Source organism: Crinia signifera, chromosome 3, assembly GCF_055691185.1.
Source record: "Crinia signifera chromosome 3, ASM5569118v1, whole genome shotgun sequence".
In the NCBI taxonomy this organism is placed as follows: Eukaryota; Metazoa; Chordata; class Amphibia; order Anura; family Myobatrachidae; genus Crinia; species Crinia signifera.
The window spans coordinates 302,255,185-302,273,313 of record NC_139219.1 but is presented as its reverse complement, the minus strand read 5'-3'; the positions used below and the strand labels follow the sequence as shown (position 1 = coordinate 302,273,313).

At 47.5% G+C, this 18,129-nt stretch overlaps 1 protein-coding gene across 1 annotated transcript in view; it reads left to right on the top strand.

Annotated features, from left to right (window-relative positions):
• Positions 1 to 6,072: 6,072 nt before the first annotated feature.
• The window catches only part of ROCK2 (Rho associated coiled-coil containing protein kinase 2), a 150,803-nt gene continuing 138,746 nt past the window's right edge, over positions 6,073 to 18,129 (top strand). Inside the window, exon 1 of the mRNA XM_083178553.1 lies at positions 6,073 to 7,086. Coding sequence (XP_083034679.1) covers positions 6,988 to 7,086 — 99 coding nt within the window. The 5' untranslated portion in view covers positions 6,073 to 6,987. The remainder of the gene's footprint in view (positions 7,087 to 18,129) is intronic.

Genomic DNA, 18,129 nt, shown 5'->3' with positions numbered 1-18,129 from the left:
TGGGGAGTATTTGCCGGGGTGGCGGAACATGCACTCTGAGATTCGGTAATCTGCAAGCTTTTGCTTACGGAGTCAACCGCTAGCGATATCTCCTGTAGGAAGACGTCTCTGACAAAGCGCAGGTGCGCGCATCATCAGCAACATCGGGCCTGATTCAAGTTCAATCGGTTCCCAGCTTATTCGCTTTGGGGACCGATTGAGTGGCTCTGCGCATGTGCAGGGCCACTGTATGAATGCCTTTGGCATTTTATGGGCGTCCCAATAGAAGTTCCCATGAAAACGCAGGTGGGCCAATGCCTGCCGGTGCGGCTGTAATCACAGGGCGTCGGCGCCGCCCCTTCTTTCATGAACACCGAAGGAAATAAAAGTCAGTTTGGATTGACTTATTTCCGTTGGTGGTTGGTGACCATCATTTGATTTCTCTCCCTTTACGAGGGGATATGTTTGCGTACATCCCCTCGCATGTTACCGAGGGGATTTGGTGGAGAGGGGGGAGGGGGAAGAGTTCGGCCAGGTAGCGGGTGGTGTTAAGCTGCTCGGTAAGCAGCGAAAGATCCCTGCTTTACCGAACAGTGTTCAATCACCCCCATTGTGCATACACACTGGAGGATAGTACGATTTAGGTTGTTTTGTGGTTTACTTCCACTTTAAGTAGTATGTTCCTTTTTTTATTTAGTTAGTTCTTGTTTAACAATCCAGCATAGCCCAAGCTGATCCAAGACTGCACATCTGTTATAGTTATTGTTCTGGTGAATCTTTGTGGCAATTTTTAGATAAAATAAAACTCCTCTGAAGTTGTGAGCACGCTCGTGGACAAATCTCCGCTACTGGAAAAGTTATCAGAAAAAAAAAGTATCTTTTGTATAATTTCTCTTTTACATTGAGTAGATGTTGATGTAGTATTGTCTTAGGTTTTTTTTTTTAGAGTTTTTTTTCTTTTTCTTGCACGTATCTTTTCTTCTGATTACATTTCCATGGGGGTTATTGAAATCTGATCGCAGACCAGTGAAAACTCTGCTATCAGGTAAGAACATCGCAGATCAGCGAATAGCTGCAATTTCATTGGCAGCTCATTCACCATCAAAAAAAAAATAAAAAAAAAAAATCCACCCAAAACCTCACGTCGCTCTTTTGTCTATGTTGATCTTGTGCGTATTGATCACATGGCGCTCCAATGACCATTTAACCCTTCATTTCCCTATACTGTAGAAAATGCTTTATAAACAGGAGTGGGATCTCTTGTGAAAAAGTCAGTTTAGACACTTTATCAAAATAATAATAATCATCAGCACTTAGGGCCAGATGTATCAAGCTTCAAAAAGTGATCAAATGGAGAGTGATAAACTAGCTAGCCAATCAGCTCCTACCTACCATGTTACAGGCTAGTAACGACAGGAACAGTAGGAGCTGATTGGCTGGTTGTTTATCACTCTCCACTTGATCACTTTTTGAAGCTTGATACATCTGGCACTTATAGTAATGATATAGCACAGATTGGCTCCACAGATACGCAGCCGTCACCTATATACTTTTGAGCTTTACAGCTTCTGATAATAGAAGGTACAGCTACAAAAAGTGCTTTCTGACACTTACATTGATCATAAACGTGTGTGAAATCAGATAACGTAGAGAAAAGCACTTTCCTCTATGGTCCATGGTTTTGTTGATGCCATCCTATACCAACATAAATCATGTACTTCTAACTGAGCACACTTCTGTGACTTGTTAAACAGAAGTGTAGGGAGTCCAGTGTGGTATCTGCATCAGGCACAGGCAAAGCAGTGGCGGGTAGAGCTCTCTCAGCCAATTAGAAAACGGCCAGTCATTTGACAGGTATTTCAAAAATCTAATACCCGCCACTGCACTGCCCATCCCCGCTGCTGATATCTGTGATCACACCGCCCCCGGCCAGGTCAGCACTCGCCGCCAGCTAGTTAAAAGCGCTCAGGACCCGCTGCCCGCTCCGGCGTCCCCCTGATGAGGATCAACCCCCACCCCCTGCTCCTCACCGCCCGCTGCAGCTCCCCGTTACATGTGATAAATCACAAGCGATTTATCACATGTAAAAATCGATCACGACCTATACCCACTGCAATGGTCGGTTCTGAGATCCTACCTGCAGCAGGTAGGATCTCAGAAAAGACCGACCGACCCGCGGGGCCGCGCAACGGATCGGGATCGCATCAAAAGGACAGCGAAATGGTCCAAAACATGGCCAATTTACATACAATCGGTCGAGATTGTATCTAAATTGAATCGTTTTGGGCCATATCATCCTGGTGTGTTCCCTGGATTGAAAAACTCTCAACTCTGGCCTCAAATATTATTTTGGGCCAGAATTTGAAGAAAACTCTCACCCTTTCCAATAGTCAGTGGCTGGCAATGCTGGTATGTTGCTGAAGGGCTGGATGGTGTGCTTGCTGGCGGAAAGGAGGGCTGGCTAGTGGAAGGCAGGTAAGGCGAGTGGTCTCGGGCTACAGGAGGTCTGGCTCAGAGGGCAGGAGGGTGAGCATGGGGCTTGCTGCACTGTGCAGTGTGACCTTCGCTGTCAGTCGTGCAGTGTAACCTCTGTCTTCCCCCTGCGCTGCGTACAGCCGCACACCCGGTCGGCGTCTGAGGTTGAGCAGCAGCAGGGAGAGATATGAACTTTAGGGCAATTGGTGTGTAAGTGGCAGCAGGGAGAGATGTGAGCGATATAGCAATGGCTATGAGCAGCAGCAGATAGATATGAGCTGTAGGGCACTGGGTGTGAGCAGCAGGAAGAGAAGTGACCTGTAGGGCAATAGATGTGAGCAGCAGGGAGAGAGGTGATCTATATGGCAATGTGTGTGTAAGCGGCAGAACAGAGAGATGTGAATGATAGGGCACTGGGTGTGAGCAGCAGGGAGAGATGTAAGCTGTAGGGCATTGGGTGTGAGCAGCAGCGAGACATGTGAGCTGTAGGGCACTGGGTGTGAGCAGCAGGGAGAGCTGTGAGCTATAGGGCACTCGGTGTGAGCAGCAGGGAGAGATGTGAGCTGTAGGGCACTGGATGTGAGCAGCAGGGAGATGTGCGCTAATATAGGGCACTGGATGTGAGCAGCAGGGAGATGTGAGCCAGTATAGGACACTGGGTGTGAGCAGCAGGGAGATATGAGCTAGTATAGGGCACTGGGTGTGAGCAGGGAGAGATGTGAGCTAGTATAGGGCAATGGGTGTGAGCAGGGAGAGATGTGAGCTAGTATAGGGCACTGGGTGTGAGCAGGGAGAGATGTGAGCTAGTATAGGGCAATGGGTGTGAGCAGGGAGAGATGTGATCTAGTATAGGGCATTGGGTGTGAGCAGGGAGAGATGTGAGCTAGTATAGGGCAATGGGTGTGAGCAGGGAGAGATGTGAGCTAGTATAGGGCACTGGGTGTGAGCACAGGGAGATGTGAGTTTGTATGGGCACTGGGTGTGAGCAGCAGGGAGATGTGAGCTAGTATAGGGCACTGGGTGTGAGCAGGGATATGTGAGCTAGTATAAGGTACTGGGTGTGAGCAGGGAGAGATGTGAGCTAGTATAGGGCGCTGGGTGTGAGCAGGGAGAGATGTGAGGTAATATAGGGAGATGTGAGCTAGTATAAGGCATTAGGTGTGAGCAGCAGGGAGATGTGAGCTAGTATAGGACACTTGGTGTGAGCAGGGAGAGTTGTGAACTATTATAGGGCACTGGGTGTAAACAGGGAGAGATGTGAGCTAGTATAGGGTACTTGGTGTGAGCAGGGAGAGATGTGAGCTAGTATACGGTACTGGGTGTGAGCAGCAGGGAGACGTGAGCTAGAATAGGGTACTGGGTGTGAGCAGGGAGAGTTGTGAGCTAGCATAGGGCACTGGGTGTGAGCAGGGAGAGATGTGAGCTAGTATAGGGCACTGTGTGTGAGCACAGGGAGATGTGAGCTAGTATTGGGCAATGGGTGTGAGCAGAGAGAGAGATGTGAGCTAGTATAGGGAGATGTGAGCTAGTATAGGTCACAGTTTGCGAGCAACGAAATATGTGAGCTAGAATAGGGCACAGGGTGTGAGCAGGGAGAGATGTGAGCTAGTATAGGGCACTGGGTGTGAGCAGGGAGAGATGTGAGCTAGTATAGGGCATTCGGTGTGAGCAGTAGGGTGAGGTGAGCTAGTATAAGGCACTGGGAGATGTAAGCTAGAATAGGGCACTGGGTGTGAGCAGGGAGAGATGTGAGCTAGTATAGGGCACTGGGTGTGAGCAGCAGGGAGATGTGAGCTAGTATAAGGCATTAAGTGTGAGCAGCAGGGAGATGTGAGCTAGTATAGGGCACTGGGTGTGAGCAGGGAGAGTTGTGAGCTAGTATAGGGCACTGGGTGTGAGCAGGGCGAGATGTGAGCTAGTATAAGGCACTGGGTGTGAGCAGGGAGAGATCTGAGCTAGTACAGGGTACTGGGTGTGAGCAGGGCGAGATGTGAGCTAGTATAGGGAGATGTGAGCTAGTATAAGGCATTAGGTATGAGCAGCAGGGAGATGTGAGCTAGTATAGGGCAATGGGTGTGAGCAGGGAGAGATGTGAGCTAGTATAGGGCACTGGGTGTGAGCAGGAAGAGATGTGAGCTAGTATAGGGCACTGGGTGTGAGCAGGGAGATATGTGAGCTAGTATAGGGCACTGGGTGTGAGCAGGGAGAGATGTGAGATAGTATAGAGCACTGGGTGTGAGCAGGGAGAGATGTGAGCTAGTATAGGGCATTGGGTGTGAGCAGCAGGGAGATGTGAGCTAGTATAGGGCACTGGGTGTGAGCAGGGAAAGATCTGAGCTAGTATAGGGCACTGGGTGTGAGCAGGGAGAAATGTGAGCTAGTATAGGGCACTGGGTGTGAGCAGGGAGAGATGTAAGCTAGTATAGAGCACTGGGTGTGAGCAGGAAGAGATGTGAGCTAGTATAGGGCATTGGGTGTGAGCAGCAGGGAGATGTGAGCTAGAATAGGGCACTGGGTGTGAGCAGGGAGAGATATGAGCTAGTATAGGGTACTGGGTGAGAGCAGGGAGAGATGTGAGCTAGTATAGGGCACTGGGTGTGAGCAGGGAGAGATGTGAGCTAGTATAGGGCATTGGGTGAGAGCAGCAGGGAGATGTGAGCTAGAATAGGGCACTGGGTGTGAGCAGGGAGAGATATGAGCTAGTATAGGGCACTGGGTGTGAGCAGGGAGAGATGTGAGCTAGTATAAGGCATTAAGTGTGAGCAGCAGGGAGATGTGAGCTAGTATAGGGCACTGGGTGTGAGCAGGGAGAGCTGTGAGCTAGTATAGGGCACTGGGTGTGAGCAGGGCGAGATGTGAGCTAGTATTAGGCACTGGGTGTGAGCAGGGAGAGATGTGAGCTAGTATAGGGTACAGGGTGTGAGCAGGGCGAGATGTGAGCAGGGAGAGATGTGAGCTAGTATAGGGCACTGGGTGTGAGCAGGGAGAGATGTGAGCTAGTATAGGGCATTGGGTGTGAGCAGCAGGGAGATGTGAGCTAGTATAGGGCACTGGGTGTGAGCAGGGAAAGATGAGAGCTAGTATAGGGCACTGGGTGTGAGCAGGGAGAGATGTGAGCTAGTATAGGGCACTGGGTGTGAGCAGGGAGAGATGTGAGCTAGTATAGAGCACTGGGTGTGAGCAGAGAGAGATGTGAGCTAGTATAGGGCATTGGATGTGAGCATCAGGGAGATGTGAGCTAGATTAGGGCACTGGGTGTGAGCAGGGAGAGTTGTGAGCTACCATAGGGCACTGGGTGTGAGCAGGGAGAGATGTGAGCTAGTATAGGGCACTGGGTGTGAGCACAGGGAGATGTGAGCTAGTATAGGGCAATGGGTGTGAGCAGGGAGAGATGTGAGCTAGTATAGGGCACTGGGTGTGAGCAGGGAGATATGTGAGCTAGAATAGGGCACTGGGTGTGAGCAGGGAGAGATGTGAGCTAGAATAGGGCACTGGGTGTGAGCAGGGAGAGATGTGAGCTAGTATAGGGCACTAGGTGTGAGCAGGGAGAGATGTGAGCTAGTATAGGGCATTGGGTGTGAGCAGGGAGAGAAGTGAGCTGCTGCAGGAAGAGGAGGGCCTGTGCTGGCTGCAGGAGGCCGGCTCTGTGTCACCGCTCAAACATACTGACTGCAGTAGCAGAAGCAGGCAGCGGCGGGTACATCGGACATAAGTGCCACAGGAGTAGGCTGCTAGAAAGAGGGATAACAGCCCCATCAGCCCCGGGCAGGGCACAGAGAAAGCGCACAGCAGCGCCGGCCGGGCGTGGGCAGCGCACAGCAGCGGCAGCAGCAGATCCAGCCCCTGGAGGAGGAAGAGGAGGGGGCAGAAGAGGCGCCTCCAGCACAGGCAGCATAGAGGAAGGGGCGAGAAGTTCCAGCAGAGTCTCTGTTACTTTTCCTGCTTTGCAGAGTTGGGGGCCAACTGGAGCGACTTCTTCCAGCGAAGGGACCCCTGAGCAGCCACCCCGGGGCCCCAAGAACCACCACCAGCCTCCCTCCCTGCACACCACCCGGCTCCGGCTGCAGGGAGGCGCCTGGGAACTAGCCCTGGACCCCCTGGATGTACAAGGAGCCAGCCTGAGCATGCACTCGGGGAGCCAGCACTCACTGGCCGCACTCTAGCAGCACTCAGACCCTTCCTCTCCTTATGGAGAGTTCCCCTATGCATGGGCAGCCTCCCTGCCTGGCTTATTGCAGTGTTAGTGGCATGTTGGCATGAAGGTCCTCTCTGCCAGCTCCCTGTGTGCACAGCCATTAGAGGAGGCCCTTTGTGGAGCCATTTAAATATATATAACTATATATCCTAACTTCTCACCCTTCTGACACTGCATTTCTTACATAGAAGCTGTGGGGGGCAGTCTCCTACCCCCCCCTGCCCATACCCAGGGGGTGAAGGTGGCTTCTGCCCACCCAGGTGGGACTCTCCAGAGAAGGATAAGAGGTCTATTTTAAATAGTTCAGAACCTCCTGGAGAGGACTTGGTGTTGCAAAGATGACCGCCCCACCAGGACATTGTATGACCACCCGGCAGCAGAAGCTGGAGTCCATCCTGAGAAACCCACGCTCACCTATCAACATAGAGAGTTTGCTGGTAAGTCAAAGGTTCTGAGGTTGGCGTTACCTAGGCACGCCGGTGTCACATTGGCATCTGTCAGTGTCATGGCTAGGTGCGTTCTTGGTTCTAGCTGGTCAGCAGATAAAGGATGACCCTGATGTTAATATTGTTACCATTTATGTACTGTGTGGAGTTTATATGTACTTCCCATGTTTGTGTCTCCTCCCCCCCTGCTGGGTCTGTGGATTTGTGCTGCTATCTTATGCATAAGACCAGGAAAGTTGTAGTGTATCGTTTTGTACCTGGTGTGTCACACACAGGACGTGCCTGCCTTGAGTGTGATTGCACTTCCTGCAGAACCTTACACAAAAAGGCCATCTTTTTTCTTTCTCCAGTTGCCCATCTGTCTGCAGAGCGAATACATACCATGTAATACCTGGCTGCATAGGCGTACATGGTCACATGTCAACGTTCCGTCCTTACCAGGTGTATTCAACCTGGGTACAAAAGTCTCCTTCAGTTATGGAGTGTGGTAGAAGATAACACTGGGAAGGAAAAATATTATGTCATTTTGGCAGAGCAAAGGGTACGAAATAGCTCTGCATAAAAATATCTGTTCTAATTAGGCCTCGGGGGGGCCTGCTATTTATAATATGTAAGCCATTTGCCATCGGGGAGTTTGCAAATAAAGGTGACTGCATTGCTCTGGCAGTAATGGAATCTGAGCCGGGTGCTGTCAGGTCCTGTGTGTTGGCATCGGACTGATTACTTTTTTTTTTTTAGCTCTTTTTCTGCTTTTCTCTCGGAACATCTTGTGCGATGCAGTAGTTGCTAAGCCTGGTGCCTAATGTTTATTTTTGTGCTTGGGTGTGTGTAGGATTCAGTCATTTGTCTGAATCAATCACAAGAAGGGATGACGGTGACATTTAGACAAGCTTTGTGGTCACTGGTCTTGTGCCCTTACCACACAGTTATTTTTACAGTGTGAGTGTGTGAAGGAGACGAGTGCCAGGATGATTCAGGGTGCAGTTGCGTAGCGTTAGACCAGGGATGTCCAAACTATGGCCCTCAAGCTTTTGGGAAACTACAACGCCCATCATACCTTGCCATCGTTTTGCTATTCAGGAATGCTAAAACTATGGCAAAGCACGCTGGGATTTGTAGTTTCACAACAGCTGGAGGGCCACAGTTTGGACATACCTAGCCAATTTTTGCTCGCACCCTCCTGTGGCGTGAACAGATATCCTAGCTAACAAGTGCCTCAGGGCTAGTCGTGGCGTTACTGTATGCGGTAATGACATCGCTCCCAGCACTTGCATTGGATTATTCTGCATACTGGGGGCCAGATTCTCTTAGCTTCAAAAGTGATAAAATGGAGAGTGATAAACAGCCAGCCAATCAGCTCCTGCCTGACATTTTTCAAACACAGTCTGTGACATGGCAGGTAGGAGCTGATTGGCTGGCTGTTTATCACTTTTGAAGCTTAGAGAATCTGGCCCTGCACCTGCCAACTTGAGTTAGTTTACACAGCGCAGTCAATTCATTAACGCTGGGGTTAGATCATCAACATTCCTGGCCAGCCTATTCATAAGGAAGAGTTAAGGTGGCCATACACTTGTGCGACTCCTCCCTTCTGAGAAGTCGCACACAATCCCCCCATTAAGCCACCTTTTCAAATACATGCAATTTGAATACTTTGTTTTTTGACGCAATTGCATAAAGAGTTACCAAATTGCATCCAAATCGCCCTCGTTTATGGCCAGCTTAAGTGTCCCCATGCATCAAAACTTTTTGATTTATGCGTATAATAATTTGTACTTTTTCGGGGTGGGTTCAGTTTAGCCTGATGGACTGTAGCACATCACCAGCAACTGAATTGCTATAGGCGCAATGAATTGTCCTCTATGGGATGCGAGGGAAAACTTTCACGGTCGGTATTTCCATATATGGTTGATCCTTGCGGCATATTGGCAGTAATTCAATTCCCCACTTTGGGAAAATTCGCAAAAGTGCTAGAATTGTCAAAGATGCATATCATACAATCTCTGTGCTGTTCCTTCTGCCAGTTTCCAGATTAGAAGAAGAGGTGATTGCTTAATACTCCTTTCACGTCGCAAATGCCGGGTCACATCTGGGATTTGGACACTGGTCCATCCCTGGAGCTATTCGGCATTTGTGGTGATGGTAGTCCTCCACAGCGACATCCTGCAGCGGACGTCTCCTGGATCCTGTTCCTAGAGTGAACAGGATCCGGGGCACCCGTTCACACTGAACAGCAACCCGGAAATAACCCTTCTTTTAACCCGGGTCAGAATGCCAGAATGCTGGACTCAGGTAGTTGACCTGGCAACAAACAACCCTGGTCGGACCTGGGTTATTTGTGCGATGTGAAAGGGTTGTAGAGAAGGCTTTTACCTCTTTGTAACAGAAGAGATCTGCCGCACTAATTAGAACTTCAATCCTATCTTCCCCGTTATGGCAGTACAGGACACCCCAAATAGATCCAAAGATTGCCAAGTGAAGTTATTTAATTCAATTTATGTATAAGTTTTGCACAGACACCAACAAATGATATGGAGCGAAACTGCAACAAACCTAAGTAAAAGTTTGGAAAGTTCTGTCGAAAATCTGGTTTAATTGAAGCAATTTGCTAAATGCTTTATTGACAGCGAATGACGAATACTGTAGGAGGGAGATTGATGTGCAGCTGTTAATACTAGACACCTGTGACAATGCCATAAGTACATTGTGATCCTCATATGCCAGCTCGCTAGAATGTGATGTGCTGAGACATCCCTCCAAAAATGTAGAATGCAAGATGAATATTTTCGTCCTGACTACATAACGACCCGCAGCGTCTCTCTCTCTCTCTCTTGTGCATTTTCCTCGGTTGCGCGCGATAATACGATGCATCTACATCAGCCGTTAGGGATGTGACACACAGGCTGACAGTAAGACGTCTGCGTCTGCCAAGATTGTGTCTATGGAGGAGCTGCGAGCCAACTTCCTCTGCCCCCAGATCTGTTCCCAGGATTCTCCTCCTCCTCCCTCCTATCCCATCAGCACGGATGACACTTCGCTCCTTGTCACAGCTGCCTGATCTGCTTCATCTAAGGACTTTCTGTTTCCTCTTATCCAGGCCTGGAATATTCCTTACAAGTACTTCCATCGCTGTTTCACTCTACTAAGTGCAGAAGAATGAGTTCAGAAGGATCGCCTGTGCAATGACCAAATTAGGCTTATTTAAAAAATAAAATAAATAATTGCTTTAGATGTTACAGGCCCATGAGATGGATTTTGCTAATGTCCTGGTCTAACTTGCATTGTTGGTTAGATACTCTGTTATGGAGTGTATCAAGCATTATCCGAATATATTGACCATTTAAACATAGCCAGCAAGTTTGAGCGGCTTTCAGCTCAAAGCCGCCCAGTGTGTATGCATGAGCGCTGCTGCGCGCTCCCGCATCATTGCAGGGAAAGCCGCTCATCTGCTGGTAATACCAGCAGATGAGCAGCTTTGAGGATGGCTTTGCATAGCGCCGTGCTATGCAAGGCCGTACTCTCCCCGCTGACAGCGCTGGGCAAGGGGAAAGCTTCTCAGTGTGTATGCACTCAGTGGCTTTCCCCCCAGTGATGATGGAGATCATCGCTGTCCATACACGCTGGGCATAGTCACCCAGTGTGTATGGACCTATACAGTTCCTCAAATTCTGGTGGCCATTATGCAATATTTTGCACCTGCCCTTGTGTATCACAACCTATTTTCCCTCTAGAGCCTGGATGGCTAACCTTGACACTCCAGCTGTTGTTGAACTACACATCCCATCATGCTCTGCTTCAGTTTTGCTATTTGGCCATGCTAAATCTGATGCAGAGCATGCTGGGATGTGTAGTTCAACAAGTGTTAAGGTTAGCCATCAAGGCTGTAGATTGTTAGCGTAAAGTGGGCAACCAGGTTTGCCTTGTAAATGATTGCTACCATTAAATTACAGGCAGACTCCCACTGAGGGCCTTATTCCCCTTACAAATGCTTTCTTTGTAGTTAGTTAGCTCTGTTTATATCCGTGCTGGTTTCTCTGGGATACGGTCATTTGGTCTACAGCATGATGGTTGACACCATTAGATCGACATGGGAAAAGGTTGACATGGGTCTAGGTCGACATAGGACAAGGTCGACATGGTTCTAGGTCGAAAGGTCATTAGTTCGACATTGTCTAGTTCGAACTAATGACCTGTCAACCTTTTCCCATGTCGACCTAATGGCTGTCAACCGTTATGCTGTAGACCAAATTATCCCAACCCGTTTCTCTTTACTAAATGTTGTTGTGTTATCATGTACATACGGAATAGTTAGTCAGGACTAACGGTCATGTACAGAACAGTGTGTGTGCTGTAATTCTGCACTCCAAACTACAGTGCCTTGCCAAAGTATTCGCCCCCTTGGCTCTTTACCTATTTTGTTACATAACAACCTGTAATTTAAATATATTTTTTTTTATCTGATGGATCTGCACGAAATAATGAAATGAGAAAAATACATCTAAAAAAGAATAAAAAAAGAATAAAAAAATTCTGTATGTCAGTATAAACACACCTTTTCTGAAAGGTTAGAGGCTGCAACACCACTAAGCAAGAGGCGTCACACCATGAAGACCAACGAGCTCTCCAAACAGGTCAGCAACAACGTTGTTGAGAAGTACAAATCAGGGTTGGGTTATAAAAAAAATCTTTGATCCCCCTGGAGCACCAGCAAATTCATCATCTTCAAATGGAAAGAACATGGTACTACTACAAACCTGCCATGAGAGGGCCGCTCACCAAAACTCACAGGCCAGGCAAATCAGAGGGCGTTAATCAGAGAGGCAGCACAGAGACCACAGTTCCAGATCCACTCTTCTATCGGGTGGGATGTACTAAGCCAGTGGTTCTCAAACTGTGTTCCCTGGCACCCTGGTGTGCTTTAGGGCACTTTTTAAGGGGTGCCTCAGCTTGGTGGTCCAGAACCAACTCAAATTATTTATGGTCAATGTAATAGCAAAACCAGTGCCGGTGGCTGCCAATCATAAAATATGTGGCCAAACAAATGTGAATCCTGTTCCTCACCATTTAACTGAACTATTGGCATAGGGGTTGCTTGAAAAAAATTCTGATACTTTATGGTGCTGTGATTCAAAAACATCTGTGAACCACTGTACTAAGCATTACATCCACATTGTGGTACAGCCTACCACTTACCAACGACATACTAATTTACATATGTACTTGCATAAGCCATTTAGTATGGCCTAGGTCAGCTCTCCCAATAAGCTGTCATTTGCAAACACAGGAATTTTCAGACCCGGGAGTTCTTCTGTACGTGCATTTTTGGTATTCAGAAAAAGGGCTGACGTTCGTATGACTTGCTCAGTGATAGAGGTCAGTAAGGTGGTAGATAACTCTGATGTCTGTCTAACTGTACCCTCAGCAGAAGGAAGAAGCCAGTTGTTTCAGTATTCCACATAAAGCTCTACTGAGAGAGCCACTTTCTGCTCATTGGATGCTGTCCTCAGCCTCAGTACCATAATGTAGCTCATGACAACCTGTCAGATTCCAGGTATGATGTTCTAGAATGTACAGTATAAAAAGATAGCTAGAATCTGGCTGCTATGGGCTTTAGTAAAACTACTGTATCTAGGAGTGTGGAGGTGGAGAAAACAACATAACATACTGTACTTGTGTGTTACTGCATGGGACAGTATTTCCTTTCAGGGACAGATTCTCTAAGCTTCAAAAGTGATAAAATGGAGAGTGATAAACAGCCAGCCAATCAGCTCCTGCCTGACATTTTTCAAACAGTCTGTGACATGGCAGGTTGGAACTGATTGGCTGGCTGTTTATCACTCTCCATTTTATCACTTTTGAAGCTTAGAGAATCTGGCCCTTAATCTTCTACCAGTAGGATTCCATTGCATTGGTTGTGCACAAGCCGGCCAGTTACGGTAGTGCTGTCTTTGCATAGAGGTGTCTCAAGCGGGCTTACACTGCCATCTGTTGGCAGCAAGTGAAACTACATCTACTAGCTTTCGAAGCATTCGCTTCGAGTGGGCTTACTAGTTATTGATAAAATAATCAGAACGCTTGTGTTTGAAAGTGGCTAAAGACAAAGGAATAGGATTCACTAAATTGTGTCAAATGGGAAAGTGAAGCCCATAGCAACCAATACAATTTTAGACTCCTTTACTATGATAAACTCCTGCATCCCGTTCTTTTAGAGCCCGCCACCGCCGGCTCCCCACTCGCCCTGCCCGTTGCTGCTTCCCACTTGCCGCCCGCCGCGTGTCCCTGTCAGATCCTATCCGCCAGCCTGCACCAACTCAGGACCTCTGGCGACCCTGCAGGCTGGCTGACAGGTGCTCCATCGTAATGTTACAACTGGAATGTTGGTATAGCTCTGGTCGCTACAAAATTGAATGTACTATAATTTCTGTTAAGTAATAATTGTACAACAGTGTTAAGTCCCATACACACTACATTATTTTCTTTTAAAAGATATCGCTCAGAATGGCCCTTTTGAGTGACCACTTTAAAAAAACAAAAAAACAGGTAGTTTGTATGCTTCTACACATCTTAAACGACCCTCCCCGTTGGCGGAACATGCAGATCAATTTTGGCTATAGAGCCAACAACCTGCGCGTTCAGTTGGACACGGTGACGTCACTGAATGGTATAGTTTACCGATTCATTCATTATGTATTCGCAACTCATTCGCAACAACGGCTGCGGAGTGGGTCGTCTATTGTGCACAGAGGTTAAGGGTCCCAGTAGTAAAAAATGGGGTTATTTCCTTGAAAAAGCAGGACATCATTTTGTCGTAGATATCGCCTCCTAGGACTTGTTCATCTTCTTTTTCGAATTCTGTGACGCCTAAAGTCAGAGGGATTAAACTGCTCTGCAGATTGTGCAGATCAAACGCTGAAGGATTTGCAGAGCTCTTGAGCTTTCGGATTTCCTTTTGGAACACGGCTTGATTAAATTCCGACGTCGCCAATTCGAACACGTTTTAAAACCTGTTCATTGACCAAACTAATGCAGTTTTTTTTTTCCCCCCTTTCTTTTTATTCTTTGCAATTTTCCGTACTCCTGCTGTTGTAGAGCTACAAGTCTCAGCATTTCCTTTCAGTTACTGGCTACGGCGGGTTGTTTCGCTTTAGTTTTGCTGGAGAGACGCAAGTTCCCCATGGATCATTCTAAGTGGGCAGCCGCACTCGCGAAGCTGGTACGGTGGACTGGCATACAGAGCGTTAACAGCATTTTGTAGTGCCCTGCCAGCTGCCCACCCGGTATTCTATGTCGCTGTTTATGCAGTACTGTGCAGTGTGCCCTGTGATCTCACAATGCAGGCATTTGGTGAAGGAGAAAAAAAAAAAAGAGATCCGAGCGTAACATTGGGGGGAGAGAAAAAACAAGGATGGGTTTATGGATCATGGGATTGACTGACTGAGTAATGACTGTTCTTTCTGCCTGCCTCTCCTGAGCTGTGCAGGAAGAGACCACGCCCCGGCCAAAAATGTCCCTGGGAGGTATAACTGAGCTGCCTGGGTACAGAAATACTCCTAGCACCAGCCCCCGTCCTTCCTTACTCCCAGCCGTCACTAGAGGCGGATCAGCTGCACAACACACACTTTATTTGGATGTAAGATGTTAGCAGGGCTGTGATTCTGTGCCTGTGCCAGGGAGAATACATTCATTATGCTGATCATACCGGTAGCTGAGTGTGTTTTCCCCACAGTGTCCTGTTTATCAGGGGAAGGGGGGGGGTCACTGACTGTGATTCATCTAAAGTTTCCCTAACCATTGCTTTGTATAACTCATAAGGGTTTGATGGCGATAATAATAATAACAGAAGAAACGTTATTACTCAAGGATAAATATCCTAATGTGCAGGGTGTCAGACAGCCGGAGTCTGCTGCGAATACTTTTCTTTTTTTTTACTGCACAATGGGCCCGGTGCCGGATATATGATACTGTGGTTCATGGCGCTAAGTGCCGGATCTGTACTGCGCAAGTCAAGCACGGTTCCTGCGCACGACTGTAGACTGTCGGTGGTTGACAGTTTGGGGGTGGCGCCTGAATTGCCGCCCCCCCCCCATAAAAACAGGTATGGTGTTTGTGCCATTTGGGGGGTAGAGCTGATGCCAGAAGTAGGGGTGGGTTAGAAATCCTCGATGGTTTAGGACCGATGTTGAATAGTTTTGACATCGATGGTGGAGAACCAGATGGTTTCCCATCATCGATGTCAGGCTTAACTGAATAGTTTCGTTTTTTCTTTTTTCATCAAGGGGCCGGGACTTAGAGCATAGCTCCGCCCCCAACACCCATGTAGCCCCAACCTCATATTTTGATTGGCCCACAGGCCAATCTTTCAAAGCAAATGGATGATCATCGATATGTAAAAACATTGATGGTGATCCATTGCATACTTATACACCATTGATGGCCAGTTGCACTTTTGCCATTGATGGCAACCATCGATTTCAAAGGCACCCATGGCCATCCCTAGCCAAAAGATGATTTCCTGGTCTCCTGGTAGGAACTGCAGTGGATGGCTTGCCAATGGGTCACACAGCCAGCCAATGTTGCAGGGGACTTGATGCTACAAGCTAATTAGACCTGATAACAGGACATACTGTTGGCTGTCTATTACAGCTTTGGCATGTAAAGGCCCCCATACACTGTGACTTCTCTGAGGGGAGAAGTCGCATCCGATCCCAGTTGAGCTGTTCGGGATCTTCCCAGGCAGCAGGACAGCATGCGATGCATGTGATGTATTGCATGCAATCTCATTCGCTGGGAGGACATCTGACTCTGAGGTCGGATGCGCATCAACTCCGACCTCTGACTCTGGTACGATGTCATGTACATGCGATTTGGGCCGATTTCACCGAATCCGAGGCCTGATCCGCTGAAATTGGGACCAAAACGCATATGGTATGGTGGCCATTGGCTGGCAGATGAGACCAGATCTGGATGATAGGTCGGCAGTCAATCGGTTGACATCATATGGTCGATATGCTCAAGGTTGACAGACAAAATGTCAACGTGACAATGATCAACACATTAAAAGGTCAACAGTTCCATTATATGTCACAGAATCCATTAAATGTCTCCTTTACAAGGAGAAATCTGGAGGCCGATTCAATTGTTTTAACTTGTGGCTACCTCTAGGGGGCACCAAATGCAGCAATTTAATTGTTCCGTTTAGAATTGCTTGGTAGGCTGAGGGGATGACCTTTATTTTCGCAGCCTCTGGGGGTCGTCATTTGGACTAAACCAGGACTTTAGACGATTTTAGTCATATTACACAGCTAAACCCTGTCTGTTTTGGCACCCAAACACAATTGAATCCTGACCATTGTTTGGGAATCTATACTGTATTGTTTAGATGGGGAAAAATAATTGAATCGCCCTAAAAAGTTATTGTGTTCATCTCTAATGTGTCCTGGACATGATTTAGAAATCTGAAGGTTTTTCTTGTGCATGTTATCAGTAGCTCATTAGGTGAGAGCGTTTATTTTTATTTAGAACATCATAACCTTGAATTCTAGTCCGGGCTGCTGTCCGTGGCACAGGGAGTGGTGAACTCACTGCTCTCCAGCTGTTGCCCCCTACGGCAATCAGCCTGGCCGTGCAGCAGCTTGAGAGCACAGAGTCTACGGACAAAGTTGTGCCACATCTCTTTAGCATGACTTCTGATTCAGTGGTCTTTTAACGTTTGCACAGTTTTACCTTCCAGTAGTTGTGTGAACATATCCGATTATAATTGAAAGTTCTTGCAAAGCAATGTTCTGGGGCCAGTTGTCAGAGAGTAGATTCGGAGATATAAACTGTCACAGACCCATGCAGGTCCTTCCACTCCTGGGCTGTTCTGCGCATGACCCTCTGTTGGATCATGCTTGGAATAAAAAGAATAAAACCTAGGGAAATCCGGTGTCATCTTTTTTTTTTTTCTTCTAGTTTCTGTTTCATCCCTAGTAACTGTGTGTGTGCTGGGGGTGTTGTGATTGCAACTTCACATCACGTGGACATCAATCCACAGTTGCTGTCATGTCATTGGGAATAGATTACAGCAGGCACAGCCAAACTGTGGCCCTCCAGCTGTTGTGAAACTACACATCCCAGCATGCATTGCCATAGTTTAAGCATGCCCTAATAGCAAAACTGTGACAAGGCATGATGGGACTTGTAGTTTCACAACAGCTGCAGGACCATAGTATGGCCATGCCTGGATTACAGCATTACATTGATTTAGACTGCTAATTTTATCACATTGAAAAGGGTGTGGATGGAAAGGTCAACAGTCATTACGTCGACACCAAAAGGGGTTAACATGCACTAGGTCAATGTTTAAAAAAGGCCGACGTGCCCTGGACGTCGACAATAGGCTGACGTGCCCTGGACGTCGACTTTGATAAAAGACTGACGTCCCCTGGGCATCTACAAAAAAGGCTGACACAGACCCCCAATTGGTGTGCTTGAAAAAGTACATACATTTCTTTTTTGAAAACCTCGTGTTGACCTTTGTGTTGACCATGGCCACGTTGATCTTTGCTTGTGTCGGCATTTTGTCAATGTTGACCTTTTTGGTCAACATGCACTGTAGATCTATAAATTGGAACCAATTGCACGTAGGGTGATGTGCTGCTTGTATTATAATACTGAAATGTAACCCAGCTCAACAAGGAATCATTGTTCTTGCTGTGTCCTGCAGCGCTGCGGGTGAGGATGTGACACATATTCTCTGTCTGCATTCTTCATTGTTGAAGTGAAGAGGGAAATAGTGGTTTGATTGTAGCCGGCGTACACGTTTGTTTATGTGAAATGGATGATAGCCACAAACGCTGTCGATGGGTAAAGGTTTAAGGAGTGAAAGGTGTCTGAGTTCAGACCGTTTTAATGAGCAATCTTCTTATCACTCTTTACAAAAGATAAATGATTTGCCAGCCAATCAGCACCGTCATATGTTTGAAAATGACGGGAGCTGATTGGTTGGTGCATAAGGAGTGATAAGAATATCATCACTTGATGTTAAATCTACCCCTA